The 27867-nt window shown below is 50.2% G+C and overlaps 4 protein-coding genes across 4 annotated transcripts; 2 read left to right on the top strand and 2 right to left on the bottom strand.

Annotated features, from left to right (window-relative positions):
- The first annotated feature begins 1742 nt into the window (after positions 1–1742).
- On the top strand, positions 1743–5049 carry LOC104038841 (disintegrin and metalloproteinase domain-containing protein 21-like). The gene is made up of 2 exons (XM_009493349.2): positions 1743–4011; positions 4955–5049. Exons 1-2 carry the CDS (start codon positions 1743–1745, stop codon positions 5047–5049), a joined length of 2364 nt encoding a protein of 787 aa, XP_009491624.2.
- Positions 5050–5740: 691 nt separating this feature from the next.
- Positions 5741–8335, top strand: LOC104038838 (disintegrin and metalloproteinase domain-containing protein 20-like). Its single transcript, XM_009493345.2, has one exon. It carries the CDS (start codon positions 5741–5743, stop codon positions 8333–8335), a length of 2595 nt encoding a protein of 864 aa, XP_009491620.2.
- A 1014-nt stretch (positions 8336–9349) lies between these two features.
- TMEM116 (transmembrane protein 116) lies at positions 9350–21854 on the bottom strand. The gene is made up of 11 exons (XM_075719132.1): positions 21807–21854; positions 21505–21551; positions 21309–21372; positions 17385–17516; positions 13270–13374; positions 11663–11712; positions 11133–11216; positions 10911–11049; positions 10276–10420; positions 10088–10161; positions 9350–9550 (listed from the first exon to the last, which is right to left on the bottom strand). The coding sequence occupies exons 1-11, from the start codon at positions 21852–21854 to the stop codon at positions 9350–9352; spliced, it is 1089 nt and encodes a 362-aa protein (XP_075575247.1).
- Positions 21855–23570: 1716 nt separating this feature from the next.
- Positions 23571–27696, bottom strand: ERP29 (endoplasmic reticulum protein 29). Its single transcript, XM_075718874.1, has 3 exons — positions 27577–27696; positions 25535–25673; positions 23571–24367 (listed from the first exon to the last, which is right to left on the bottom strand). The coding sequence occupies exons 1-3, from the start codon at positions 27694–27696 to the stop codon at positions 23865–23867; spliced, it is 762 nt and encodes a 253-aa protein (XP_075574989.1). The 3' UTR covers positions 23571–23864.
- Positions 27697–27867: the final 171 nt, after the last annotated feature.

Here is a 27867-nt window from a genome sequence, read left to right as displayed (position 1 = left end):
TTACTGGCTGCTTTTGTTTGGTTTCCAAGTCCCCGTAGGACAGAAGGGAGGAAGGAGAGCTGTGGCCTGGAGGGCACAGCACCGCGCTTCTCCTGCCACCCCCAGACCTCTCCCGCCACGCTCAGTCCTCCGTCCCGCCTGCCTTACAAATGTGAATGAGCGCTTTGCTTTGTATTTTGCAGGAGTGCCGTGAGGCTTTGAGATGAAAGAATGTCTGACAGGATGGGCCGGATAAAGCCCTAGAAAATCGCGTGCTCCACCTGGCCACATAACCTGAAATTGTTTCTTTAAAACACTGCTTTCCGTTAGATGGCAGCAGCACATGCCCAGTGCTACAGGTTAACCCCCCAAGGCCTATAGGATTTTTCTTGTAGCAATTTTCTATGACTTTGGGCAGTCGGGGAAGGGAGCGATGAGTTGTTCTGCGTTCAGTGACGTTTCCCCCTGTCAGCTCTAACAGCTCCTCCGTTCTGCCAAGCGTGTTCTTCGGGGCAGGGACTAGGAACCAGTTTCTTTAGGATGACGATCCTTGCCGGGCGCTGTGCTTTGCTGAAGGTGGCTGAAGCAGGAGCACTGCGGAGACTTGTGGCCGGACTGGCAGCTAGGGAGATACCGGTTCGTGAGAAACAGGTTGGCTTTTGTTCAGGCTGGCAGTGTGCTTTGCCAAGGAGCACTGGAGTGCTTCTCCTCGCCTCTTAGGCAGTCAGCCCTTTTGAACACGGACTAGTGCCGTCAAGTATGGCCCTTGTACACTTCCTGGCTCTGGGAATGTTTTTATTATCCTCAAGCACGGTTTGACTGGCTTGTTGACAGCAACCTGATAGACCCTTTGTCACATGAGCGTTTTGGAACAAAAGTGGCACAAAAAGAGGTGGTGGGACAGCTGTTGAGTGCCTGTGTGCACCAGACCACCTTCTCTGTAAGAGTTAACAGCCATCTGCTTGGTACCTTTGGGGAGCTGATGGTGCACTGGATAGTGAGTGCCTGTCAGAGCATCCATAGCATTGGGAAGGGGAGTGAGAGAACAATTTCCAAGCATCCTGGGAGTATTTAAGGCAGCCAAACCAGCTGCAAGCGCTCTATAGGAGTGGCACAAGAAAAGGCTCTCCCCTACTCATAGAAGGATGTGTTGCCCAAAGAATGCCTCTCCCTTCCTAGCAAGAAAACTCCCCTCAAATAGTTAAAACAGTCAGTGATGTGCTCAGCTGAGTGAGGAGCCCTGAAAGGATATCTGTCACAGACACTGAAGGCTCTCACTGCTTCAGCTGAAGGTCCCATTAGCAACCAAATCATTGTTTTGCTGGTAATCTTCTATTGCTTTCCACTTATCAATGCTTAATCCCCTTTTAAACAAATTGCTGTAGGAGCACCGGCTGAGTCACGCTCTCAGCAAACAGGGTCAGCCCAAGTAGGGTGCAGCAGGCTCTTAGCGATGAGATAGGGCGTATTTAATGCGATGCTGCTCCCGCCTGTGCTGGTGTCGGGGGGGGCTGCACTGGTGCCCAGGTCCCATTCTCCCTGTGGAATGTTGAATGTTTGCATTCAAAGCGGGGCTGGAGAAACGGTCGCCCCTTGGGCCCTTCTGTTCCAGCCCCAAGAGCAGCTCTCCCCTGGCATCCCACCCTGAGGGATGGTGTCCTGGTGCTGAGAAGGGATCTTTGCTCCTGAGCGAAAGGCAGCTTTTCCGATGTCTCATCATCCACGTTTTCCTCTCTTTCCTCAAGCCTGGGAGGCAGTGACCAATGGCTCCAAGCTGGACACAGCCGAGGTGTGCCTCGATGGGCAGAGGGGTTCTCCTCCTCCTTGGACTGGGCCTCTCCTCCCTCTTCTGGGGGCTCCTGCTGCCCTGTGCAGACTGTAGTCCCCAGCCCTCTTGGGGCTACACAGCCTACGAGATAGTTATCCCAAGGAAACTTGGCGCCAAGGCAGAGAAAGCCAGCCAGGATGAAGTGTCCTATATCATTAGCATTCAGGGGGTAAATTACACGATTCACCTCAGGCAGAAAGACTTTGTAATAAAAAACTTCCCCGTATTCACTCGTGACTCCAGAGGGGAAATCGTGGTCAAACAGCCCCATGTGCCAGCAGACTGCTATTACCACGGCTACGTGGAAGGCATCCTGGACTCCATGGTGACTCTGAATACCTGCTCTGGGCTCAGAGGACTGCTGCAGATTGGAAACTCAAGCTACAGCATCGAGCCCCTGGCAGCTTCCTCCATGGCTGAGCATCTTCTGTTGCAGAGGGAGGAGGTGGTTCCTGAAACAGTGATGTACAAAATGCCTAACAGAAGCGGACAATTTCCAGGTCCCGGTACAGCCACAGGACAGTTCCAGCCCCGGGGGCACACACGATATTTGGAGCTCCTTGTCGTGGTGGACAAGGAAGGGTTTGACACCTTTGGCGGAAGTATAACTAATGTGACACTGGAAGTTATTGAAATAATCAATCTGGTGGACGGGCTGTTTTATTCTTTCCGCCTTCGTGTTTTGATAACTGCACTAGAGGTTTGGGTGGAGAAGAACCCTATCAGTGTTACCAAAAACATAACCAAGGTCCTTCATAATTTTAGTCTTTGGTGGAAGCAGCAAAGCCTTATGTACGCCGTGCATGACGTGGGGTGTCTATTTGCCTCGATGGACTTTGATCGCGGTACGAGAGCATTGCACATGGGTGGCAAATCCAACTTTGCCAGTGCATGTGATAGAAAACGTGCCTCTGCTGTTGTATCATTTGCAAAACGGCCTTACATGGACACTGCTGTCCATGTTGCTCGTGTGTTAGGATATGCCCTTGGCATGGAACATGATGACAGATACTGCAGGTGTGGAAACACCTCTAAATGCATCATGAGCGCACATGGGACAGTGAACTATCAGTTCAGCAACTGCAGCAAAAAGCACTATTTTGATTTTATAGCATCAGGGCAAGGATTCTGCCTTAATAATGCCCCAGAACTGGTAACGGCATTCGTGCTGCAGCGCTGCGGGAATGGTGTCCTGGAGGTTGGGGAGGAGTGCGACTGTGGCTCAGAAGCACGGTGTAAATTGGACCTTTGTTGTGACAATACCTGTCAAAAAAAAAAAGGAGCCATTTGCACTTCTGGAGGCTGCTGTAAGAATTGCAGACCTCTTCCAGAAGGAGAAGTGTGCAGGGAGAGCACCGGTCCATGTGACCTGCCTGAATATTGCAATGGGACATCTGAGCATTGCCCAGCAGATGTGGGGAAGCAAGATGGGACTGTGTGTGCTGAGGATGGGTACTGTTATTCAGGCAAATGCCAATCTCACACCTTACAGTGTATGAGCATCTTTGGCAAGGAAGCAAAGCCTGCTCCACTACCATGTTTCCAGGAGGTGAACATGAAAGGGGATCGGTTTGGCAATTGCTGGGGAGATGGGGCAGATGTCAACTTTCAGAAATGTAAGCTAGAAAATGTCCTGTGTGGGAGGGTGCAGTGTACGAACGTTAGACGTCTACCTCAGCTGGAAGATCACACAACCATCATTCAGACCCCACTGGGCGATACCTGGTGTTGGGGCACAGACTACCACTTGGGTGTGGACATTCTGGATGCTGGAGTCATTAAGGATGGCACGCAGTGTGGTGAGAAGATGATCTGCATTAATCGGACGTGTGTCCCTGAGGAGAAGTACTTGACATCCCACTGTTCTGCCAAGAGAACATGCAGAGGAAAAGGCATCTGCAACACTAGAGGAAACTGCCACTGTGACAACGGTTGGGCACCTCCCTACTGCCAGTTTATTGGCTTTGGAGGAAGCGTTGACAGTGGGCCTCCACCGGTCACTAAAAAGGGGCTTTTTAGGTTCATCATCGCTATTACTGTAATAACTGTTGCTGTTCTGGTGCTCGCAGCACTTGTCATTGTGCACGTGAGAAAGCTCAGAGTAACATTAAACAGACTCGTTGGATGCTTTTGGGCTAGAGAACAGGCTCCTGAGGAGGATGCGAAGGACCAGGCAGAAGAATATGGCTCAAAACCAGCTGAGAGTCAAAACTCCCCTGTGTAGGACTTCACGTAGCAGCAGTGGAAAGCTGGACTCGGTCAGTCACTACCTTCAGACTCCAGCTGTGGTGGACTCATTTAAAATTGATCTAGATGCAAGTGTAGAATTAGAGGACCTACTTTTCATTCCGTAGAATAGCAAAATGGAATCGTTTTGCTTGACCTCGCTCTGTAGGGGAAAAAAAAGTCATTGACAAAAATGACAGGGGCACTCAGGTTAATTTAAAATCTGCCTGCTGGTTCACACTGATGGACACAGACTGAGCAAGGAGGAGCCCGGGGTGGCTGAAGCAGAGCCTTTTGCAAGGCAAGAGCAACAGTTGTCTCTCAGCACAGAGCAAAGGGGATGGCAGCAACGAGTCCCCCTCTCCACTAAACATGCAGTCCCCACAGGACACCTGCTCTTCTCTCTGAGCAAAGAAACTTTTGGGTCACAGACCCTCCACTACGGCTCAGAGGAAGGGGTTCAAACTGTCCACGCCACCCTATAGCCACCTCCTCTGGACCCAGGGTCCCAGGCAGAGTGCCACCTTCGAGCCCATCCTGGGCATACCTGAGCACCTCCTCTGCAGCACTGCAGCCCAGGAACAAACACGAGCTGCTGAAAACATCAGGCGGTGTTAAGTGGGAGACGGGAGGAGGGAAGAAAGGGCTCTGAGGCTTGATTACAGGAGAAAAAGACGTGGAATGTATCTGAAAGGAAATAAGGAAAGAAGAGGGGGAAAAAGAAAAAATCATTACTGCTCACATCAGTGGCGTCTGTGAAAAGTGCAAAGCTGGCAGGATCATTTGGACAGGAGCTTGCAGGAAGGCTTTGAGGAGGTAAAGAAGTTGTCAGCAGCATCCGATCCCTGCCAGGCTGAGCTGACAAAAAAGCCAGGCTGCTGTGCAGGTGTCAGTGCAAGCTGGGAGCAGTGGCTGCAGGAGCAGCACTGAAGCAGAACAGGGATGGTGGGGAAGAAAAGAGAAAAAAAAAAAAAAAAAAAAAAAATCACTATAGCACTTCCCAAAGAAGCAGATGAATGCTGGGGAGCCAGAGTGCTTTGCGCTAGAAAAGGGAATTTACCCCCTGGAATGGGCTATTGCTCACCTCCAGGTAGACCTGGTTAATGATAAATTCAGAGCTGCAGATGTTGCTGCCTGCCAGCGCTCACGTGTAGGTATGAAATGTGTTTTTCTCCTTATAACAAGCCATGCCTGACACCCAGCAGGCACAGGCCAGGTGTGGGGGCAACCAGTGACCAATGAATGCCCTGTGGGCAGTGCTGACAGCAGGAGTCTCCAAAGAAAATATTAGAACCTCAGTAGTACTTTATAAATAATTAACTATACATATATTTGGGGGGCACTTTTTTTTTTTTTATACACTGATAGAGCTGTGTGATTAAGAAAAATGTCTGGACCCCACTGGTTTAGAGACTGGCAAAGGAGGTAAGATGGTGGCCAAGGGCCATCGACATTTGTAAAATTCATTTGCTGTGAGGAGTGTTACTGTGGTTAATTCTCGACTTGACAATCCACAGGCAATCTTTGGGCAGGGATTCCCCCCTTGGGGAGGATGAGGAGGCTCCCCAAATCTCACTGAGCGGCAGGGGAGTGGCCCTGAAGATCAAGTGCAGCTCCCTGGCTGTGATGGCCACCCCATGGTGCCCCAGTGAGGGAAGCCCAGCGGGGATGGGTGCTCTTCATCCCTGTCACCTCACAGGAGCACCCATGGCGCCTGTGCCACCACCTTGCTCCATCCCGGCCTTGTGTTGCAGCCGGCTGGCAGCGTGGTGGTTGGGAGAGGCCGCAGTGCTTCCAGAACCTTCTCAAGGGGCACTGAGGGGAACAGCCACCCCTCAGGGCAGCAGGATGGCACGCACCTTCATCAGGTCCTTTGCCAGCCCTGAGGGGGTAACTCTGGCACGGCCACCGCCTGAGCGCCTCAAGGGAGAGCGGGTCAAGATGTCTGTGCGAGGGTTGGCAGGACCCTCCCTGAGGCACCTTACTGCCATTTTGAAGGCATTGGCGATGAGGTGGCTCCAGGCACATCATGGCGGCCGGGGAAAAGCAGCGCTCCTCAGGCTGGGGATCTGGGCAGTGTTGGTGGCATCTCTCCTCCCTGGGGCAGGCAGCCATCGGCCACCGCTGGGCTATGCTGTCCATGAGATAGTCCGGCCGAGGAAACTGGCCCCCAGGGCAGGAAAAGCCACGGGGGGAGAAGTGTCCTACATCCTCAGGGTGGAGGGGGAGGACCGTGTCATCCACCTCACACAGAAGAGAGGAGTTCTGGTGAAAAACCTGCCGGTCATCACGTACAGCCCCAGGGGGACAAGGGTGGTGGAGCAGCCCCACGTCCCCGAGGAATGCTTCTACCTTGGCTACGTGGACGGCAGCCCCGGCTCCCTCGCCACGCTGAGCACCTGCTCGGGTCTGAGGGGGCAGCTGGAAATTGGGAACCTGAGCTATGGCATCGAACCTGTGCTGGGGTCCCTCACATTCCAGCACCTTCTCTATCGGCGAGAGAAGATCCAGAACAAACCCTTGATGTGCGGATTGACTGATGAGGTGATCGGAAACCAACCAGATGGGGTGGGAGCTAAAACAGCCTTAGGAAAGCATGAGTTGTCTCAGAGACTGAAGCACACCATGTACGTTGAGATATTTGTCGTGGTGGATCACTACCTGTTTTCCTTCCAAGGGAGCAATGAGACCTCTGTGATGCTGCTGGTTACAGATACGATCAATTTATCTGAAACATACTACTACCCTCTGAAAATTCGCATCTGCCTGATCGGGCTGGAGATCTGGACACGCAGCAACTTCATCAAGTACAGCCCCGATATAGAAGTAGTTCTTAAAAATTTTAACGACTGGGGAAATAGGGATCTTTCTCAGAGGATGAAATATGACATCGCACATTTATTTACTTACATGGACTTTGGACTAATCGTTGGGCTGGCGTACGTAGGTAGCATCTGCCACCCTGGTTATCGGTCAGGTGTTGTCTCACATATACGGAGAGATTTCATCACCTTTTCAATTATTTTTACTCATGAGCTGGGTCACAACCTGGGGATGGAGCACGACAAAAAGGAGTGTGTGTGTGGAGAAGCCACCAAGTGCTACATGACAGGAGACTCGCTCGACGGCGCCAAGGCTTTCAGCAACTGCAGCCGGCAGAGCTATTTAGACCTGATCAGCAGAGGCGATGGCGACTGCTTGCGCAACATCCCAGAGCCCCACAGACTCTTCTATTTTAAGCATTGTGGCAACAAGGTGATCGATGAGGGAGAGCAGTGTGACTGTGGGGGGCTGCAGGACTGCCGAGGCAATCCCTGCTGTCACCAAAACTGCAGGCTGAAGCCAGGGGCCGTCTGCTCCATTGGGCCATGCTGTCAGAAATGCCACTTCCGTGCTGCAGGACACAAGTGCAGGTCGGAGGCGGACGAGTGCGACTTGCCCGAATATTGCAATGGGACTTCGGAGTGGTGCCCAGAGGATTTGCACGTGCACGACGGGATGCCGTGCAGCGACGACAGCTACTGCTACCGCGGGAAATGCGCGACCTATGACAACCTGTGCCAAAAAATCTTTGGGAAGGAAGCTCGGGGCGCTCCAGAAAGTTGCTTCAAAAAGCAGAACGTAAAAGGGGATCGATTTGGCAACTGTGGCGGTGATGGGACCAAAGTTGCTTTTGTGGGATGTAAACCCCAAAATGCTCTGTGTGGAAGGCTGCAGTGTGCCAATGTGAAGAGGATACCTGTTCTGGAGGGCTCTGAAACCATCATTCAGATGCCAGGGCCCGAGGATTGGTGCTGGGGCACAGCCTACCATGCCAGCATCGATACACCTGACATCGGAGGAGGGCTTGATGGCACCAGATGTGGGCCAAAAAAGATCTGCATTAACAAGACATGCACAGATGCCACGGTCAGGACGAAGTGCAATGGGAAGGTTTTGTGTGGAGGGAAAGGGGTTTGCAACAACCTCGGACACTGCCACTGTGAAGCCGGCTGGGCTCCTCCGGACTGCCAGTTCCACGGCCTGGGAGGGAGTGTGGACAGCGGCCCTCCACCGCCTCTCCTGATAACCATGGCAGAGGTTGTTCAAAATAAAGCATTCAGGATGGTAATTGGGATCACAGTTCCCATTGCCCTCGTTCTGATTGCTCTCCTCATGGCTGTAACCAAATACAGAAAGACAATAGCTGCGTTTTTCAGTACAAGTTTAGCCACAGAGAGAAGTGAGACTCCTCCAGATGAGGAGCAGAGTATGGAAGAAGAAGAAGAAGAAGAAGAAGAAGAAGAAGAAGAGTATGTTTAAAAAAAAACATGAGAGCAGTGGGAAACCCACCACCTGAGGTTTGGAAAGGACTGCAGGCCCTGTAGGTATGCCCCTGAAGCTGGACTGCTAGTCCCAGGAGATTTTGCACAAAATGATTTACACAACGTAACTGTGTAAACTGTATGAAAGTTAATTACACAAAACTTGAGTATTTCCTCTTCTTGTATTACCTACTATGTAAATAATTTTTGGTTGGACCCAAAAAGTGAAGCTGTTAGGAAATAAAGAGTGTAAAAGTTAGAGAGTTGTTTTCAATGCAGCTAAAGATCTGTTTTATTTTCTATAGAACGGTGGCACCTTAGTAAATAATTCACTTGAGCATCTAGAAGAGTATAGACAGGTTCATGCAAAGTCCTGCTCACCTGGTTCAGGAGAGATGCTCCACCAGGTCAAAGCAGCTTATTTTTCTGAATATTGTAGCTGAGCAGGAGTTGGCATGAAGAACAGAAGGGAAATGTGCAAAAAGTCGAGGCACAGAAGTGAGTGCTGATTTTTTTAAGCTACTTTGTAATTTTTCTTTCCTCGTAGTTAGCTGTTAGTATGGTAGATGTTCTTATTTTTATAGTGAAATAAAAGTCAGAGATTGAAAAATATTCACCTTTGCTTTACTGTTAATTTGTAATGGCAAATACTTAGAGAAGTAAAACATCCTTTGACCAACTACCCTCAAAGGAGCTGTACCAGATCTCTGAGCTGTTACATAATTTGCTGCATTTCTAGAGATATTTCCTTAAGGAGAAAGTCTCTACTAAAGATTTACCATGTTTAAAGAATCCATTTACAGTCCATACAAACCTGTAAAATAAATAACTATCTTCACTGAAAGCATCTGTCTCCCACAGCTCTGCTCAGGCTCCTGCAGGACTACAGCTAACACTGCTGCTGGCAAGACAGTTCACAGCAGACAGCCCGATACCAGGTCTGGCTGACATTGCTAAAACACGACGAGGTCTCGGTAGGACACTGCCTGTTCTCCTCTGACACAGGGATTCATCAGAGCAGGGTGGACGTGGACCCCTCCGCGTCCGGGGTGCTGGCAGGGAGCGTGCTGGCGTAGAACTTCTTCTGGGAGCGCAAGAGAGGAGTCTGAGTGTCAACGTCCCGGCAGGCGTTGCGTTTGAGGGAGAGGAAGATGTGCTGTGTCCAGCCGTACACGATGCAGTTCAGAAGCCCCTGGGAAGCTGCTGTCAGAGCCTGGGAGAGACCACAGGGGAGATCAGGGCTCTGGTGTCAGCCAGCACTGCGCAGCACTCCACGGCTCCCTACCAGGCTGTCAAACCTGGCATGTTATGCCAACCCTCCCACTTCCAGCATGATTTCATCTATCCACATCCCCATGTGATATAGGAATCTCACAGTTATTTTAATAATCTTTGCTAAACGCTGCCTCAGGCACATCAAGCAGCTGGACAACTGTTGTACAGGAATTGCATTTGGAGACTTTCATAGAAGGGGAATAAACTAATTGATTTCTGGGGATCCCTTCTAGTCCTATTTGCAACAATTTCCATGGTGCTGTGATTTTGGTTACTGAGACCTTTTCAAGCCTGTGAAAAACATAAAACAACTAACAAAGATCTTTGCCAACCAAAAGCATAAATCAATCAGACTTATGACCTTTGTGGCTACAGACATGCTTTGTCTAGTAGAGACTAGAAACAGGCCAACACTCATTTTTCCTGTTCAGGCAGAGAAGGCAAAACACAGGAGGTTTCAGAGGAAGACATTTACCTGTAGAATTAGAAGAGCCATGTAGATTTTGCTGTTTGTTGACAGTGTCAGCTTCAGTATTCCAAGGAGGACAGCTGTGAAAAGGGATGGACAAGAGGGTATTGCTTTAACCCCACCTCTTTGGAGTTTCACTGCCAGGCGCTATGTCTTATAAGAACGTTGTGAAAATAACTCATCTCTCTGCTAACCTGGGGCCCAGCAGCAGAAGAATGCGATGGGGTAAAAAACCACTCGTTGTTCTACCATCTTAATCATGGCCCACTGCTGATCCCCCAGGAATCCTGTGGAGTTTACAAACCTTTTGTACAAACCTCGGGCTTGACTGAGTATAACCTAAAAAAGAACAAGCATACATCATTGTTTGTACTTTGTGCACATGCTCTGATCTGGCTTGTTCATCTAGGACAGAGTATCCCATTTCAATCTATCAAACTTTTTCACGCAACAGTGTGCTCCCTCAGGGAGAGCAGTTGCTTTGTATGTGACCTTTTCTGAACTGAAGACTCTGAATTGATTCGGGCTCTTGTGACCCATGCAGCAGCTGATCTCTGCTGCCATACCCTGAGCCTTCTCTACCTGCTAAATCCTTTTTGGGATGGGTTGACAGAACACAGGACTCCAGATGGATTTATATGGCAGCACAATGATATTTTCTCTCCCCTACCACCCCCGCCAAAAGGGAAGCAGCACCACACAGTTCTTCCCCTGACACTGCCTGGCCGCTGGTACCATCCAAGCAAAGACGTAAAGATGAAAAGGGGAAAATCTTCTCACACTGATCATCTGGGTGCAACAGCTCGGGTGCAAGGACTATGTTTCTTACCAGAATGGCTATGAAGCTGATCAGAAAGGAAATGAGGAAGACCCCAATGCCATAGAAATGCATCGCACGGCAAACAGAGCCACTCAGGGTTTGCGGCTCATTGGTGGGCATGGCAATTTCCATGTGCATCAAGAGACATCTGTGGGGAGAAAGGGAACAGCCTGAGCTCCTGCCGTGACTCATAAGCAGTAGGGCTGTTTCAGAGAGATGCATGAAGCCTACCCATGCTTCTGGCTGAAGTTCTGGTGGCAATTACTGCTGTTGCCCAGGCAAAACACAGGCACCATGAGAAGGAAAGGAATCAGACTAAGAGGAGAAAGGACAATGGCACAGTTATTAGCTACTGCACTGCACTGCTCCCATCCCCAACCAAACACTACTTGGGTTTTCTCCTGTCACTATAGAGGACTTAAAAATTGTTTTTATTGACACTGCTCTGGAAGAGTATTTTACCAGCTTTAATAACTTCTGCACTTTCATTCACGCAGGCAATACATTGGTAAGGGGAGCACTTTCTGAAAAGCTACACATAGTTAATATAGTTATAACTAACTTGGTTGGAGAAAAGCCCTTACATCCAGAGCCTCTTGCTCTGAGTTTGTTAGGTCACTCTGCTGTTCCTGATGAGCTACCTGGCAAACACAGGTTTTAGTAAAACTTGCTTCAGAGTAAGTAGGAAGCAGAGATCAGCACACTACAGTTTACCAAACCCGCATAATACCATAATTCTGCCAGAGAGAAGGAAATCTTACCTGCACAAGATCGTTGCTATTCGGCCAATGCAACTCGCATACTCTACAACCTGCAAAGTCCAAAGAGCTTAATTAAATGACCATTTCCATACAGCCACTGGTTCACAGGCACCAGCTCCAAGGGAGCACTTCAGCAGCTGAGGGTTCTTCAAATGCTGATTAATCCCCAGATCGAGCACAAATGTTTGTTTCCACTTTGCACTGAGTCAACACAGCAGAGTTCAGTCTGTGCTGATTTGCAACAGAAACAACCGATGCTTCCACCTGCTAATTGGCTTGCTCTCCTTCAAGACTAGAGGATTTGAGAAGGGAACTTGGAACTCGATGAGGAGCAGACACTTGATGAGCTCTGTGGTGTAACTTACTCGTTCTTTGTACTGTTCATTCACTTAACCTGGCCCTGTTCCTCAGAAACTTTATGTTCTGATGAAGAAATGTAGGCAATTTGGAGTGTCCTGGTCTCTGCTCACCAGGAAATGCACTTTGGCAGTTGGCATCTACACACCAGCTATGACAATACAATGTGGGCACGGCTGTAGTGGTGGGGAACTTATGGCAGGTGCTGTGTTTTGAATGGGGGTCCAGCAAGAAGGAAACCAGTCCTACAACTGGATCCATACCCTATGGACAAAAGCAATTGAAATATAGACTGATCTGCCCAGCCTGCTGCTCCCAGACCAACAGATGGAATATCTGGGATAGGAAGTTTGCTGCACACAGCAAATGTCTGGGGAAGAAAAAGGCTATATATGAAAATGGGGCTGGTGTGTTCAGTGGGAAGAGCTGCATAAGGAATCTGTCATCTTGCAGTAATACATCAGGAGCAACACACTGGTTACAGCGATGATGGTGCCCCACTGTTTAGCCAGGTGTGAGGAATGAAACAACTGCAAGGAGAGATTTTGGTCATGCGGTACATGAAGTGTTTGTTTAGCCTGCAATGCAGAGAGTGTTTTTCTGAGTACTATGTCCTTGTTCCTTGGTTCCCAGAGATTACACCGGTTCCCCAAAGGGCTTTTGTAAAGGCCAGTGATGATGAAGTGAGGACTGGCCATTGTTCACAGAGCCAACTGGTCCTTTTATCTCTAGCTCACTTCCGTCACACCTCCTATCTCAAACTCTTACAATACTTACTGACGCTCTCAAACGCTGTAGGACACCTGGGAAGGACAGAAATTGTCAGTTCACAGTTGCAGGCTGTCCAGGCACACCCTGCTTTCCTGTCCCCTCTGCCGTGCACTGGCAGAAGGCAGTGACAGCAACAAACCAGTTACTCAGCTGGTGCAAACTGCTGTTCTTCTAACTGCAGAAGAACTTCACCAATACCCAGTCCTGAGCTTTCTCTGCTCTGAGATGTACACTGCCATTGGCCTTTGCCTGCTTTGGTCTTGCAAGCCTAATCTTTCACTGAGATCCTACAGCAGACCTAGCTGTAACTCTGCTGACCTCAGTGGGCAAGACATGTCAATTCATACAGCCGTGGGGCAGAAGGGCCTTCAAAGTCCTTGTGATGAGAGATACTGTCATGTATGCACCTCCTAAACCCCACCACAACCCCACAGTTAGGCCTTGGTACCCAACAGTTGTTGCATGTCAGTCTTACTCACCTGGGGGGGCATCCTGTGACGGTTCTGATTGTATTTCATCTTTAGGTCCATGTACAGATGCCAGGTGTAGTTGACAGTGTATAGAAAAGAGGCCACGTAGAATATCTGAGAAATACAAACAGACAGTATTTCAGTCCTATAATAATAATTTCTGTAGCACTTTTAGTTCATCGCTGACGAACCCAAAGCCCACGGACCAGAGGCAGGGTGCTAAACAGCATAGTGGACTGCCAAAGGTGAGGGTCCCTGCACAGCCCCTGTGCTCACATCTACTGGGTTGCAGTGGGACACCAACTGGGAAGAGCCAGGTAGAGGAGGGGTTCCCACCTTAGACCGCACAAAGGCAGTTTCACTTTGGGCCCAAACCAGGGACAGGAGAACTAATGACAGCAGACTGTCTTAAAAATACAAATCTTTGTGACTTGGCTCATTTTTTGAGGCCCAAATCCTGGCAACAAAGTGTTCAAAAGCACTTTGACCCTCTCTATGCTGCATCCATTGGGAAACACAACACAGATACGGCACTTAGATTTGCTTCGCACATAATGAGCTCACTACACAGTGAATTCACGGAAACAGAAAACAATAGTATATTTAAAGAGGAAAGTGGGGGCAGAGAATATCTGCACTAAGCCTGAGTTAACATCCTGAGAGCCCTTTTCTCTCCATAGGAAAAAGGAGGAAAGAAAGGATACAGAACACTCTTTCCCACAGAGAGTTTCACAGCCCTTGATTCCAGCTTGAAAAGAGATCAAATATCTAAAATTTCCTGTAAAAATCCCCAAATCTTCCTTGCATTTGTTTCTGAATCCATGGTTGCTCCAGGCAGTCAAGCATAAACAGTGCTGCCTAATCATACTATACATATGCATGTGCTGTGCTTGTTACAGGAAAACACATGCTTCAGTGGCAAAGGCAAAGAGGAAGGGCTGGATAAATGAATTTTTCTGTGGATTTGCTATCCTTGGCCAAAGAGGCAAGGAGCACAGGTTTGCTGCCCTGGTATCATCTAAGTCCAGGAAAGCAGTCACTAAATAAGCTTGGTCTCCTTCACTGAGGTTGCAAATGATCTTGGCTGACTCAAGAGGTTGAGTCCAAGGGGCTGCTACAGTGCAGCAGGAACATTACAGTGACTTTCCAGCTCATTAGACAAGGTTTAATGAGGGTTTGTTGCCCTTCTTCAATTACTTCCAGGGAAGGTCATCAAAACACTCCACAAAGATCGTTCTCTTGCACTTCAAAATGCCTTAGAGAGGCTCACAAAATGTCAGCACTGCCTTCTTTTTTGGAAGAGGAAACCAAAAGCCACTTGTGAAGTAGCCAGCAGAAAGTGAAGGGAATTCTGTTCTCCTGAGCCCCAGCTTTGGGGCTGTGGACAGCCCTGCAGCGCTCACCATGAGGAGATAAAGCAGGGGCTGGGAGACATGAGAGTCCCTCATTATAACACTTCTGTGGTTCCCCATTGTGCTCACCAGCATGAGCAAAGCCTTGCCAGGACATTATTAGGCCACTGGAACTGAACTGGAAGAATGTGGGGGAATTGTGCAATTATAACCACAATCTCTATTCTGGAGTTTATTATTGTAACGCAAAGACAAGGAAGGGAGGAAGAGAGAACAAAGTCAAGGGACAGCAGAAGGGAGCAGTATTTACATTTAGTATCAACTAAGAGTCTGAGGCTGAAACAGGGAAAGTCCAAGAAACAAAGCAATCTTCTCCTTTACGACATGGTATGGACGTTAGGGGAGTTCTATCCGCTGCAACCTCAGCCCTTGGTGGTAAAGTGATAGTAAACAGGCTGAATAAGGCAAAATATTGTCCCACTCCTAAGGCAATCCCTTGAGACAACCACATCACGTGGACTGTGGTGTGAGTCTCTCCAAGGGCTGCCATCTGCAAACACCACTGCTGAGCAGTCCTGAGCCTGTCCTCGCTCTTGTCCTTCAGTGCGTTTTACATCTTCTAGGTGTTTGTGTGCAAAGAAGCCCTGTGTATTTATGAGACACTCAGGAATGCAACCCCTGTGAGACTTCTCCGCTCAGCACAGGCAGAATGGGGCCAGGAAACATTTACTCATGTCATTCAGTTTCAGATCACTTATGCTCTGCAGAAGCTGCTGGTTAAACCTGTTACTGGCTCCTACTTACGCACAAGGTGTTCCCACCACGCAAGGGCATTGCTGGGGTGTTTAGTAAGGAGGTGTCCTGCACCGTGTCACGTGCACCGTGCGGGCACAGTTGCTATGGCAAGTGCTCCGTTTGTTTTAATTTCTTCCAGAGCAAACAGCAGTGACAGCTCTTACCAGACGCAAGCTGGCTCTGCCGCCCTGGCAGTCCTCCTGCCGGGGGTGGTCTGCTAGTGGCATGCAGGAGAGAAGCCCGGTCAGCCTGTGGCTGAGGTTGGGATGTGGCAGGCACCCTGCACACCCGACCACAGCACCCTGACTGTCCCCCGTGGGGCTGAGGCAAAGGCAAGTCCTGTAAGGACTTGCCCAAGGCCAGCTCTGCCTACCCACGCTGCCTTTCCCAGTGTGAAAGTAAAGCTCCCACCTTGCTCCCATCCCTTGCTGGTGTCCCTGAGAAGCACGGCCACAGGCTGGAAAAGCAAGGGCAGAAAAGAGTCAGAAATCCATGGAAGCATAGCATGCTCTCAGTGTCTCTGCTGAGAAATGATGGTGTATTGTCTATATCCAACCTACTTCTCCTCTGGCAGTGCAGCCTGTCTTCTCCAGGCCATAAAAAGATCACACCAGCATTAAGAACTGTCCCCCAGGCAAAGCTGCAAGGGAAACAGCTGAGAAACACCCTCAGTCCCGCATACTCCTTCCACCTTCTGGCTGTGAAAAGCCTCTCCAAAGCTCTTCTCATTTTCCCTTGTACCATCATCTAAAAAACATCTTTGATATTGTTCTGCATCATTCCCAAGTGGCCAAGTTACCCACACCCCACTGTTTTCTCTCTCGATGTGAATGTATTTCGATGCTTCCACAGAGGCACAGGGGAGCTAGAGAAACCAGAGATAAGCCAGGAGTGGAACAGCTGCTCTCGCCATCATGAGTATTACGGTTTTACTCACAAGAACAGATGTTGAAATATCCCTGGGCTGCAGGCACCCATCCCCACACACGCAATGGCATGAACACTTCCATACCGCATGCACAGCTACTTCCCTGCCCTCTCCGAGGTACGTGGAGAGCCTCTCCAGCTTCAGATGCTGCTGCTCAGCGAGGACGTTTCAGTTCCCATCTGTGGGTACCACCACTCTCCCAGGGAGCTGCCCGAGCCCATGCAACACACATCAAGGCTCCCGACAGCCACTTGCTCTTCCCAGCCATGTTTTTGTGGGTCCTTTAAAAGGAAACTGTTAAGCCCAGAGACCACCGCTTGTGAACTATGGCTCTGGCCCAAGCTTGACCATACCCTGCAGAGTTTTTCAAGAGCAGTGATTTGCAAAGCCTAATGCTGAAATGGGAACTTGGTGAGACAAAAGCAAACTGTTAGGAAACTGGTATTTCACTCACTCCACTCCAATTAGTCTCCAACACACGGAATCAGCTGGAAAGCAGCCGAGTCACTGGGGCACGGGACTGAGCTTGTGCTGGTGGAGCAGCCCCTGAGCATCCTTAGGATTGTTTGAGAGAGGATAGGGCCAGGACAGCAAGAGCAGGGCTGTTTATATGAGTAATGTTGTAAGTCTGAGCTCAAGCAAATTGCAGAATGTGTCTGCTCCTGCCCAGGATGGAGGAAGCATGAGGAGAATAGAAAAGCTGCCGTGTGAGAGGCACAGAGATCATTGTCGGCATGGGTCCAACAGGAAATAGATTGACCCATCTACTCACTGTACACAAGCAACCCAAAAGTGGCAACCACAAAATCCCATGCTCGCTCTGCCTTCTTCATTGCCTCTCACAAACCAGATATACCTAAACCCAAGCATCGTTACCTCCATTTCACACCCAAGGCGAAGAGATCTGATAAGTCAAGTTCACATGGGGAGCCTCTGCCAAAGCCTGTCTAGAAACAGTCCTGCCCCAGCCATGCTCTGATCACCAGTGAGGCTAATTATGGCAAAAGGTGCACAGTAACAGCATGAATGGTGATGCCAAGGCTACTCACTTGTCCTGTTGCTTGCAGGTTATAGCAGATGAGATCCTGCTTGGAGATTGGTGTGCTGTAGAGAAGTGCCCCAGTGAGCCAGCACATGCCCAGAAATAAGTCGGAGAGGCTCAAGTAGAAAAGTGGACGAACCTGGGAAAAGTTAAATTGTTCAGCAGGTCTGGGCAATGGTCGCAACACTCCCGTGACCACCTACAGCAGCAGCTTTACTCCATTGTCTAGATACGCTCTTCTGGTAGGGCAGCTCTCCTTGCACACAAACTCCATGCTGATTCTTGCTCTGAGGAGCTGTTTCAATGCAGATACCCCACTCTAACACCCTTTCTGCCACTAGCAACGTCCCAGGATCCAAGAGCAGCATCAGCTCTTACAGAAAATATCTCAAAGGTCCAGAATGTTACAATTTTGCAGAATGGGACAGGTTGGCAGGGAGAAACAATCAAACTTTTGGTAAACACAAACCCTTCTTCAGGTCTGAAATAATTTGAAACAGACATTTTTCCTATGTGTCTCATGTCATTTGAGTTGGTGACTAAGGCTGAATCTATTTTACGTGCCAGATTAATTTTCACTATGAGAGCCACTAGTCTCTCTGCTGTGCGCTGCATCTTGCTGGAACAGTCCCACGTCTCCTCTAATGGCAGTTTCCAGCCCATTTCCAGTTTGCATGCACTGGCCAAAAGGACTGTAAACACTGCAGGAAAACATTTGTGCAAAATTCTGGCCAACGTTTTCACTGTTAGTGGGAGAGCAGACACTCTGGAAAAGCAGCCTAATTATCTAAATTCTTAATTGTAGTCTTTGGTACCTAATTTTCAGCATCCTGGAGAGAAAATGATGGCATTTTTTTTTTTCCCTACAGGAAATTATAATGCTAAAACCAGCATGGAAACATTCCAGGAGGCCTTGATTTTAAGATTTTTTTCATGGAACCGAGCTTTTGGTGAGATTTGCCTCAATACCGTCCTTTAAGTAAATGTTTGCCACCCATCTGCATTGTGTGATACTTGCCTTATTCCCATGAGCAATGAGAAAGAGCTTACTAAGACTGATAAGCGGTAATGTAGATCTGACAACCAGATCTGTCCTTAGGGCATAGTTTGAGGGAGATCTGCCTGGTGTCTTCCTGGGCGCCCCACTGCCATTGCAGCAGCACGGCAGGTCCTCTGCCTTCTGCAGGATTTGTCTCCTTCAACATCCTTGTCCCTCCAGTTCCGTATTTGTACCATTCAACCCAGCAACACGGTAAATCAAACTGCTGTTGCTAGCTAAATATCTGGAGCTAGTTTGTACGTCCCTTTTTTAACCAGGTTTTTCCTTGCTGGTGCAGAATTGAAGCCCTGGCAGGTGGTCATAGGCATGACAGGTTGGGGACATTGTCCAGTTTGTGAGCACGAGAGGTTAAAACCAAGCAGCTCCAAAATACGCAAAGAAGCAACTTCTGCAATCGAACAGGTGACCCCCTTCTCTAGCAACAAGTGTCCTTGGAGTGAGGCACCACTGTTTGGTTGAGGAGCTATTTTGGCACAGACCTAAATAAAGAAGTAGGTGACATAGTGGTAAGTGAAAGGCAGCATGGCTCTTCCTTGCAAAAGGGAAAAGAAAAAAAAACAACTGGTATTTATAAAATAGAGGAAGGGAACATAAAAATGTAACGATTCAGATGAGCTGCCAGGCTGGAGCATACGTGTTGATTTAGCTCTGTCTGGCCACTGCCCAGGGGCATCTGCCTGCACAGAACCTGTTGACATGACAGAGGAAATTCGTTGTGCATTGCTTGCCATCATCTCTTCTGAATGATTTAACTCAGGCTGAAGAGTTTTATTGACCCCGCAGAGACAGAAAACAAGCTTCAAGAATGCAATATTTGATTTCCTAGGCTGGGGGCAGGAGGGGAAGTGTTTATAACATTGTTCTCCTCCCAGCCTTCAGAGCTGTTTATTTTTAAACATTTTACTCTGGAGCCTCATGACTCGGGGAATAAGCTGTTTGTGGCAAGCTTTGATATGGATCTCTTCCACCCCCTTTGTTTACAAATTTCCACTTAAGACCAGAAACATGAGGACAAGGCGATGGGGAAGTTACTGAAGATTTTGCCACTTTTGAAACACCAGCAACAGATCTCTCCTGGCAGCAGAACAAGAGCCTGGAAGCCCGATGCAGACAAGTCACTCCGGCCGGTATCCATCCCTGCTATCCGGATTTGCAGAATTAATCTGAGCAGAAACATCTGGAATCCCTCAAGCAGGAAGGGTCCATCTGTGACCTGGAGCCATGTATGGCTCACAAGCAGCTAGAGTGCAGCTCCCAAGCCACAGCCACATCATATGACTAACAGCGCAAGGGCTCCTGAGTAATGCAGACTTCTAGCCGTGGAAATAAAGGGGCTGAGGCTGCTGAGTCACACCAGGACACCTGCCAAACCCAGCTCCAGCTCCATATCATACCAGAGTGGAGGACACCGGGAAAAGAACCATGTCTGGAGCTCTCCAGGTGCAGGAGATGTGGTAGAGGGAGCCTTTGATATGTACCTTGTGCAGCACAAGCTCAGGCAGGTTTTCCATCCCAGCACTAAGGTGAAGTCCCAGCCTTCATTCCTCCCCGGGAATGCATGGAGATCGCAGCTCATTCTCGATGTGCTGGGCAGAGCATTGCCAGGAGGCTGGCTACCTGGGAGCAAGACTGCCCTGCATGTTGTAAGGGGTGCAAATTTGCCCTGCAAAACTGGACTCATGTTCTCCTCCCCACTCTGCTTCATCCAATGATGTGTCTGTTGTTAGCTTGTTGTTAGCTTCCTCCTCTGGGGATAACTCACTGCATTCCATGGAAGTCCTGTTCTCTGCGCTGCAGATCAAACCCACGATTTACAAAGAATATTGAAGGCGAGGGAAGCGCAAATACAGCTTTGTTACAACATAGCTGCCAGCTCTACTGTCCTACTGCTCTTAGCAGTAACCTGTTATCTGCGTGGTCCACAGACCGGGCTGCCAGACATCTGCAAATCCTAGACGACAAACCCCGGCTTCACACAGATCAGCTCTGTGCACTGCTTCTGGTTAAGTCCTGGACAGACAGAGGGACTGTGTGTGGCCAGCAAAAACCTGGCAGGCTTGGGATGGAGGTCTACGGTTATTGCGCATGTGCCAGCCAACTGCTCAGCACGTCTGATATATCCCAGACACAGAGGGTTCCCTGCACACATGACCTCGGGACGTGCCAGGCACTGCATTTATGTCAGATCTGTGGTGCACGTGCGGACAGTCCCATCCCAAGGGAAGTTTGCACCTGAGTCCCACTGCTTCAGCATTAGAAATGTTTGTGGCTCCTCTGTGCGGCCAGGGTCAATCTTCCAAAGCCCCAATGCGGAGCCCAGCAAAATAAACTGCTTTTCAGCCTGCTCTCTTTCTGTCTGAACTTTGCAGCATCTTTGAGTTGTATCAGTTTTAGCAGCGCACCTGCCTGGAAAAACTACTCAGAAATACCCGAAGATGGACACCTGTAATACATTTCCTACAGGGGCATCTCCAATTTGCACTTCAGCAGCTTTGTTCACAGCCTCTCAGCTCTTCAGGAGTTTTGTCCCACAGAGGAGGACACACTAACAAGTCCCTGTTCCCAAGCTGTGTTGGAATGACTGGAGGACTTTCCCGGAGCGGCAGAAAGCGCGGGGCTAAAGAACCTGCTTCTACCTGCATGGGTGCTGTTTGAGGTTAGTCCCTTCAACTCATATCACAGAAAAAAGGCGAAACTCTTGGCAAGCCCTTTCCCTCCCAGCTGTTAAACAAGATTTAACCACATAAGCCTGACACCTGCAGTTGCTCCTAGCAGAGTGCCTGACCCACGCGGGTCTTTGCTACGTGCACGACCCATCTGCAAGGTACCAACACCTCGACTGAGGGAGGGAAAAGGAGGCGCAGACCTTACCTCGGGGGACCGCACTGCATTTTGAAAGATGGCATAGGCAATAATGGAGCTGGAACCTATAACACTGAGAAAACAAAGCACAGGTTGGAACAGAACATCTGCCTCGCTGGGATAAGCGATTTCTCTTTTTCCAGGGAAAATCGTCGTTGCAATAGTAACTCCATCCCGGCGACGCGGGTTTAGCAGCGCGTTGTACCTGAGCATGGCCATGGTGAACTGTATCCACTGGAGAGCCGAGTAGACCTGGGGAGAAGGACGGGTGCGAGCTCAGCGCGACACGGCCCCACGCACGGCGGGGAGCACCCCACAGACACGCCAGCGGGCAGGCACAGACCGGGGAGCCGCGGCCCGGGGCGGGGGGGTGCCGGGGGCCGGTCCCAGCCCGCAGCCCCCGGAGAGGAGCTGGGGAAGGGCTGGGGCGAAGGCGCCGGGCAGGGTCCCGGGAGAGGGGAGAGCCGCTTCCCCCCGGGGGTCCCGCTGCCGGCGGGGTTTGCTCACCTCCTGCCAGCCCGCGTCCAGCCGCGCCGCCTCCGCCGGGAGGGCCATGGGTACCCGCCGCCACCACCGCACCGCTCCCGGGGCTGCGGGCACCGCCCGCGCTCCGCCCCGGGGCCAACCCCGCGTTCCCGCACGGCCCGCCCCGGGACCGGCCCCCACCGTCGTGGACCGGCTACGAGCAGAGTCCGGTGGTAGAGAGGGGCTGAGGGGGGGACCGGAGTCTCCGGGGCGGGAACCGCTTTAAGGCGCGAAGGCCGCGGCGGCGGCACCGCTGAGGGGGCGCGCGGGGCTGCGGCCCCGCGCGCCCCCTCAGCGGTGCCGCCGCCGCGGCCTTCGCGCCTCAGAGGCTCCCTGGGCCGGGAAGAGGCAGCGGATCTCTCCTCAGGAGTCAAGCGGGGAAGCGTCTTCGCGCTAAGCCTCGTTAGACATTGTCCCCCCCGCGACGCCCACCCTGTTTTGGGGTCCTTCCTCGTCCCCTCCTAACGGGGTGAAGGCGCCGGGCCTGAGGGACACCCTCCCACCGCTGTGTAACCCCCTCATCTCTGGGGCATTCCTTTCGCTTCTAGGTGGCATCATCCAGCCCATCAGGCTTTGCCTTCCCCTCTAACCGCAGAAATGGGCAGCAGTTTCTCTAGAAAGCAGTTTAAGCAGCAGCTATTCATTGGAACCATATTTTTTTTTAATTATAGCATTATTAATACATTTTATCTTGCAGCGATATCTGCTCCTTGTACCCACCCCAGGATTCAAAAGGCAGCAGAGCTCCCACAGAAATCAGTTTTGCTTAGCTGAAAGCGTAGTCTTAAGGTAAACACACAGGTGTTCCTGTTTCCAACTCTCTATAACCCTCATCCGGAGTACAGCATCTTCCAGTGGCCATCTGAATTCCACACAGCGTGAACAGCACATGCAGTATCAAGTTTTGAGGACTGACCTGATCCCCTTGGCCAGGTATCTCCATTAAAATAACAGACAGGGCTTCTAAGGGCACAAATACTTCTGCTTCCTGTTACACGACCTCATTTTCAAATACTTAAAACTACCAAACGCTGACGAAGCTTTAGTTTCACAGTGTCAATCGCTTCTGAAGACGAGGCTGGAGAAAATATTTTGTTCACAGTAACTACAGCTTGACTTTCAGTTGTCCTTATTGGTCTCACCCCCCCTTATTTTGAACCTGGGAAATGAAGCCCGGACGGGAAGGACCGGCAAAATGCGCGGGCATTGCATGTGCTCTTCAGCCATAAGAAAACTCACCCAAATTTACCTCCGAAAAAAAACGTTTTTGCACAAACTGGCAAGACTAAGTGTAATAGCACCTCAAGGAGACTCTGCCCTTGCTCAGAGCTCAAATGACTCGCTCTGTCAGGGTACCACAAAGGATTTCGGGAGAATGTTTGCTGAAACGGCTGCTCCCAACAAAAGATGAGGGGCAAGTTCCAATACGTGGAGGACCTGTCTTGACTACGCCTGCCAGCGTTTGGCTGATACCCAAGCCAAATAGAGACAGGAGCCACTGAAGAAGAAGGCAGAAAAAGGAAACTCCGGGTCTCTTAGTCAATAACAGGTAAGAACAAGACTCAGAGAAGGAGCCCTGTTGGGAAAACAAAAGGTAGGAGAAGGGGTAGATTGAAGAGCATAAAACCTAAGGACACTAAGAACAGGGAAAGGTGGGGGTGCAAGGGGCACCTGATCTGTACCTTTTACAACGTGTAAGATGGAATGTGAGACTGAATTTTGTTACTTGTTTGCCAGGGAACAGATGCAAAAAACACCAGGAATGTGCTTCAGGCCAATCTAGTGCTTTTTTTTTTTTGGTCTACTTTAACACTGTTATTGAATAGTATTATGCAATACTGGTGTCTTGCTTTAAGGTGATTTTTCCAACATTTAGAATACTGTGTTTTTAAGGAATGTCTTCCTCTTGATCTTCTAAACTGAGAATACCAGAAGGAAATCTGCTGCTCTCTTGAAGTCAGCGGGAAGTTTGCTTGCATAAGGAGAACTGATTAGGACTCTTGATAGTGTTTCACAGCTTGTACAAAGTTCTCCGACACATTAGAGCTCATCTTTTTCATTATTCTTCTTCAGGAAAGAAGCAAGGATATTGAGGCTTTTCTGGAGCTCCTCCTTTTTTCCATCACTCATTTTGTTCTTCTCGATCAGTTTTGTGATTCGGACGACTTCGTTAGCAGCAAACTCTTCTCCCTGCTCCAGTATCTTGCTCATAATTTTCAAGTACTGCTCAGCTGACTTCTTCTCGGTTTCTTTTGTTTTTTCTAAACTCTCTTGCCCCTTTTTCAGGAGGGACTGGCGTTCTGATTTCTCAGTGGTGCTCACAAACTTGCTGGCCAGCATGTCGTACTCTTTCAGGCAGCCCGGCATCCCCAGATAGATGCCGTTACTCTTCAGCCAGCGCTGAATAGCCCTGGCCTTGATTTGGCCGCTGTAAGGTAAAGGATTGTCAAAGTCACCATCCTGGAACAAGTGAAAAATAGGGAACTTTTCCTTATCCAGCTTGTACTTTTCTCCCAGCTCAGTGTTCAGTTTATCACCATAATCTGTCAAGAGAAAATGAAATACAGAAAAGCACAGCACATTAATCAAAAGGAAAAATTAAATTAGGATTCTCTCCTACACAAACTGATAAATATTTGTCTCTAGAGTTTCAACACTTCCTAATAACCTCTGTGCCAGGAAATGTCATACACTGAAACAAAAGCACCCCAGAAAATCACTCCTGCAAGGCAAACCATCATTAGGTTTTCCAAAGAAAAATACAAGATTCTAATGGCACTTCGCTGTGACTGTGATAGCATAATAGATTGGCAGGACCTCTACGTACAAATCCTGTCCTCCTTATGGGAAATTAATAGCTATTTTTTTCCCTTGTTCTGCTCTATCCATTGATTTTACAGTTAAATGGATTTTTTTCCTGATCTATGTGCAGAATGTACACTTACACATTTTAGTTCTGACAGCATGCCAAGCTACAAGATGTCTTCTCATCTTACATAAATTGCATTTATTCTTGAGGACAGAAAACATAACTTAAAGAAATTTCAACTATGCTACTTAGCTAAACCCATGCGTGTTTACAGATGTCAGCGTGGGTGAAACTTCCCAGTTAGACAATTCCTGTAAGCTTAAATTCTTAATTCTGCCTACAAAGCAGGAGTGAGTAAGGTGACAGTGATCCGTTCTTCACTGCTTTTCTCTTAAAGCCGGTTAGAAGAACATCAAGTTACACCAGCCATAGCACAATGACCACTTTCTGTACTTTACCAGCCATAAACGGAGGGTTAGCTACAATGAATTAATCATACCACATTTGCTTTGTTTGACCAGGCTTGTGGCTAAAGCATGATTCTTGTAAGGCCCGTTCCTGAGAAATGGATGAAAAGGTTTCTCTCAGCAAAGAAAGAAAAAAAACCCAAACAGACAAAAAGTGCTAGAAATGAGGAGGGTGGCATCCCGTTTAGCAGTGTGGGCTGACTTGCTTCATTAACCAGCCAAAAGGAGATAAGCAGTGCTCCTACGCTCACCGTGGGAGGCACAGCGGCAGAGCTCAGCAACCAGCCGGAGCAGGTGCTTTGGTCTGGCAGGGCCAGCCCATCGCATTTCTCACTATCAGAATTACTTCAGAGCCTGTTTTCGTCAGAAATTGCAGTGAATTTTATCTCCTCCACACCAACCCATACTGTACTAATCTGTCTGGAGTTCCTCACCTGATATTCCCACTTCAGCCACCAGAAGATCTTCACTGGAGCCTGAGCTCTCTGCCAGCTTTTTAAACTCATCTTGTTTCTCACCATATGGATACTGCGTATCAAATTTCACAAGAACAAACTTATGCTTTGGAATTACCTAAAAGAAGAAGAAAAAAAAAAAAAGACAAAACTTTAGCATTTCAGGTTTGAGTGATCTGTAAGTCACCTAAGTTTGCTTTAGCTTGTTCTTCTTTTCCTGTGCAATGAGTAGAGGCAGAGGGAGAATGGAAATTTTATAATTACGGCCTTTCAAAAATGACTCACTGCAGTGTGGAGGAAAGACAGAGCTTTGGTTGTACGTGTTCCTACACCAGATGATAAAGATGGTATGTGGTAGGTTGGGGGATCTGATAATCCCTTTAATTATACCTGATTTGCTTACTGTAAATCTGATTAGCATCTTGGAAGGAAGTTGGCTAAACAATTTCCAGTGGAAAATTAAGAGGATAGAGGCCAAATCTAATGTCATTCTGAAGTGTCCCAGCACGAGAACCGCAGCTCTTAGCTGAGAAGGGAGGCATGGGGAGGGAGCAGAGATGCTGGAGGTGCTGTACTGGTTCAGTAAACAGAGAATTCATGTTTTAGTCGATTCCTCTTCGCTGGTGCTGTTGCTTTTGAATTCTGCTCTGCTCGGCTGATGCCCTTTCCAATGAGCTTGGAAGTGGAATCATCTGTCACCTGTTTTGGGATTTTTTTTTTTTTTTCCCCCACCAGGAGAAGACCTTGCAAAATCTTTTTTTCTAGCAAATGGGGTCAGATTGCAACATGGGTCCCCACCTACAAAGTGCACTGCAAGCACTGTTCAGGCACTGACATAACAGCTGGTTGCAACAGTTAACGAGCCTTCAGTCCTGGGCCTGCTGATCACTGTATTTACTGTCCTTGTAAGAAGCGAGCGTGGCAGGTGTTACAGCTTTGATATCTCTGCTGGTCTTTTAAAGTCCCTCTTTCAGCATTCTGCCAATTACTTCAAATTCCTCTCCTCGCAGGAGACGGGTTGCGGAGTGCCGCAGCGTTAAAACACCACAAATGGTTTGTCACAGCAGAAAAGTCAAGCGGGGGGGCTGGCACGTGGCAAGCAGTATTTGCTCATGCCCGAGCAGTTTGTTCAGGGCAGATACTTTTCAAACAGCTCAGCTGACGGTTGTCTCTTCAGCTCGTACTGCTACACCACATGCTTTAATCCCGCCATATGACGATTCCCTTTCGCTAGGCGTCTCGCCATCTGCCTCAAGCCGGGCCCGCGACACCTGTCACGGCACCAGTTGCTACTGAAATGAAAATCCTGCCACGCTCTAGGAAGATACCTTCATTTCAAAGCGATTTAGCGAAGAAAAAAACCGTGCAAGACCTCAGTCTGGCAGAAGCCTGTTGCGTTCTGTTTCATGAACAAAAAAGAAGCGAAAGCGGCCCAAGCGGAGAGCGCTCCCCTGCACGGTCCTGCCCTGGCTCACCGGCACGGGCAGAGCCGACAGCGGCTCTCCTGCTCCCTGACCGGAGGCCGGGGGCGCGGGGAGCCGGCCCGCTGCAGAGCCGAGGAGCCGCGGCGGCAGCCGGACCGAGCCCCGCCGGTGCCGCCGGCCGAGCCGAGCCGGGCCGGGCCGGGCCGGGCCGAACCGAGCCGGGCCCCCGGCCGCAGCGCTGCCCTGGCGGCCCCCGGCGGCACGGCTCCACTTGGACCGCGCCGATTGGCTGCCCGCCGCGGCTGCCGCTCTCCTATTGGTTGCGGCGCGGCGGGCCCGCCGCCTCGGCCATTCCGCCAGCCCCGAGCGCTCCCCGGCGCCGGCGGCGGCGGCGGGGGGGGGGGGAGGCGGCGGCCCCGCGCCCGCAGCCCGCTCCGCACCCGGCCCCCCACACCGGCTCCCCGGCCCGCCGAGGCCGTCCGCCTGTTGCTACGGCAGCCGCGACGGTGCACATGGCCGCCGCGCTCCCGGAGCGGCCGCCCGCCCCCACCCCCAGCGCTCTGCCAGAGCCGCCAGCGCCCGCCGGGCCGGCCGTACCTTGTAGAAGGTGATGGCGTCGAGGGGCACGGAGCCCTTGGTGTGCAGCGCGCTGCCGCCGGGCAGCGCCAGGCCGAGCAGGCAGAGGAGCAGGGAGCCGGCGGCGGCCGCCGCAGCCATGGCGGAGCGCGGAGGGAGCGGGGCTGCCGGGGCCACGTGACCGCGCCGAGCGCCGGCCGCCGCCGGGGCCTCGCCCCGCCCCGCCCCGCCAGCCCCGGGGCCAACCGGGGAACCGGGGCAGCGCTCCGGGGGCCGGGCCCGGGCCGCGGCGGGGGGGCGGGATGCTCGGAC

The sequence above is a fragment of the Pelecanus crispus genome, chromosome 11 (genome assembly GCF_030463565.1).
Source record: "Pelecanus crispus isolate bPelCri1 chromosome 11, bPelCri1.pri, whole genome shotgun sequence".
In the NCBI taxonomy this organism is placed as follows: Eukaryota; Metazoa; Chordata; class Aves; order Pelecaniformes; family Pelecanidae; genus Pelecanus; species Pelecanus crispus.
The sequence above is the reverse complement of the archived record's forward strand: the minus strand, read 5'-3'. Positions and strand labels throughout refer to the sequence as shown.

What these genes read in the sequence shown, in the direction of transcription:
- LOC104038838 (XM_009493345.2), top strand. Translation starts at nt 5,741, where the DNA reads ATGGCGCCTGTGCCACCACCTTGCTCCATCCCGGCCTTGTGTTGCAGC.
- TMEM116 (XM_075719132.1), bottom strand. Translation starts at nt 21,854, where the DNA reads ATGGCCCTCCCGGCGGAGGCGGCGCGGCTGGACGCGGGCTGGCAGGAG. An exon ending in ATAGCAACGATCTTGTGCAG is followed by an intron (nt 11,217 to 11,662) that starts GTAAGATTTCCT and finishes TTCTCCTCTTAG; the next exon opens with TCTGATTCCTTTCCTTCTCA. An exon ending in TGGCTCTTCTAATTCTACAG is followed by an intron (nt 9,551 to 10,087) that starts GTAAATGTCTTC and finishes GGTCTCTCCCAG; the next exon opens with GCTCTGACAGCAGCTTCCCA.
- ERP29 (XM_075718874.1), bottom strand. Translation starts at nt 27,696, where the DNA reads ATGGCTGCGGCGGCCGCCGCCGGCTCCCTGCTCCTCTGCCTGCTCGGC. An exon ending in ACGCCATCACCTTCTACAAG is followed by an intron (nt 25,674 to 27,576) that starts GTACGGCCGGCC and finishes TTCTTCTTTTAG; the next exon opens with GTAATTCCAAAGCATAAGTT. An exon ending in GGCTGAAGTGGGAATATCAG is followed by an intron (nt 24,368 to 25,534) that starts GTGAGGAACTCC and finishes TTCTCTTGACAG; the next exon opens with ATTATGGTGATAAACTGAAC.
- LOC104038841 (XM_009493349.2), top strand. Translation starts at nt 1,743, where the DNA reads ATGGCTCCAAGCTGGACACAGCCGAGGTGTGCCTCGATGGGCAGAGGG. An exon ending in TGGCTCAAAACCAGCTGAGA is followed by an intron (nt 4,012 to 4,954) that starts GTCAAAACTCCC and finishes TGGCTGCAGGAG; the next exon opens with CAGCACTGAAGCAGAACAGG.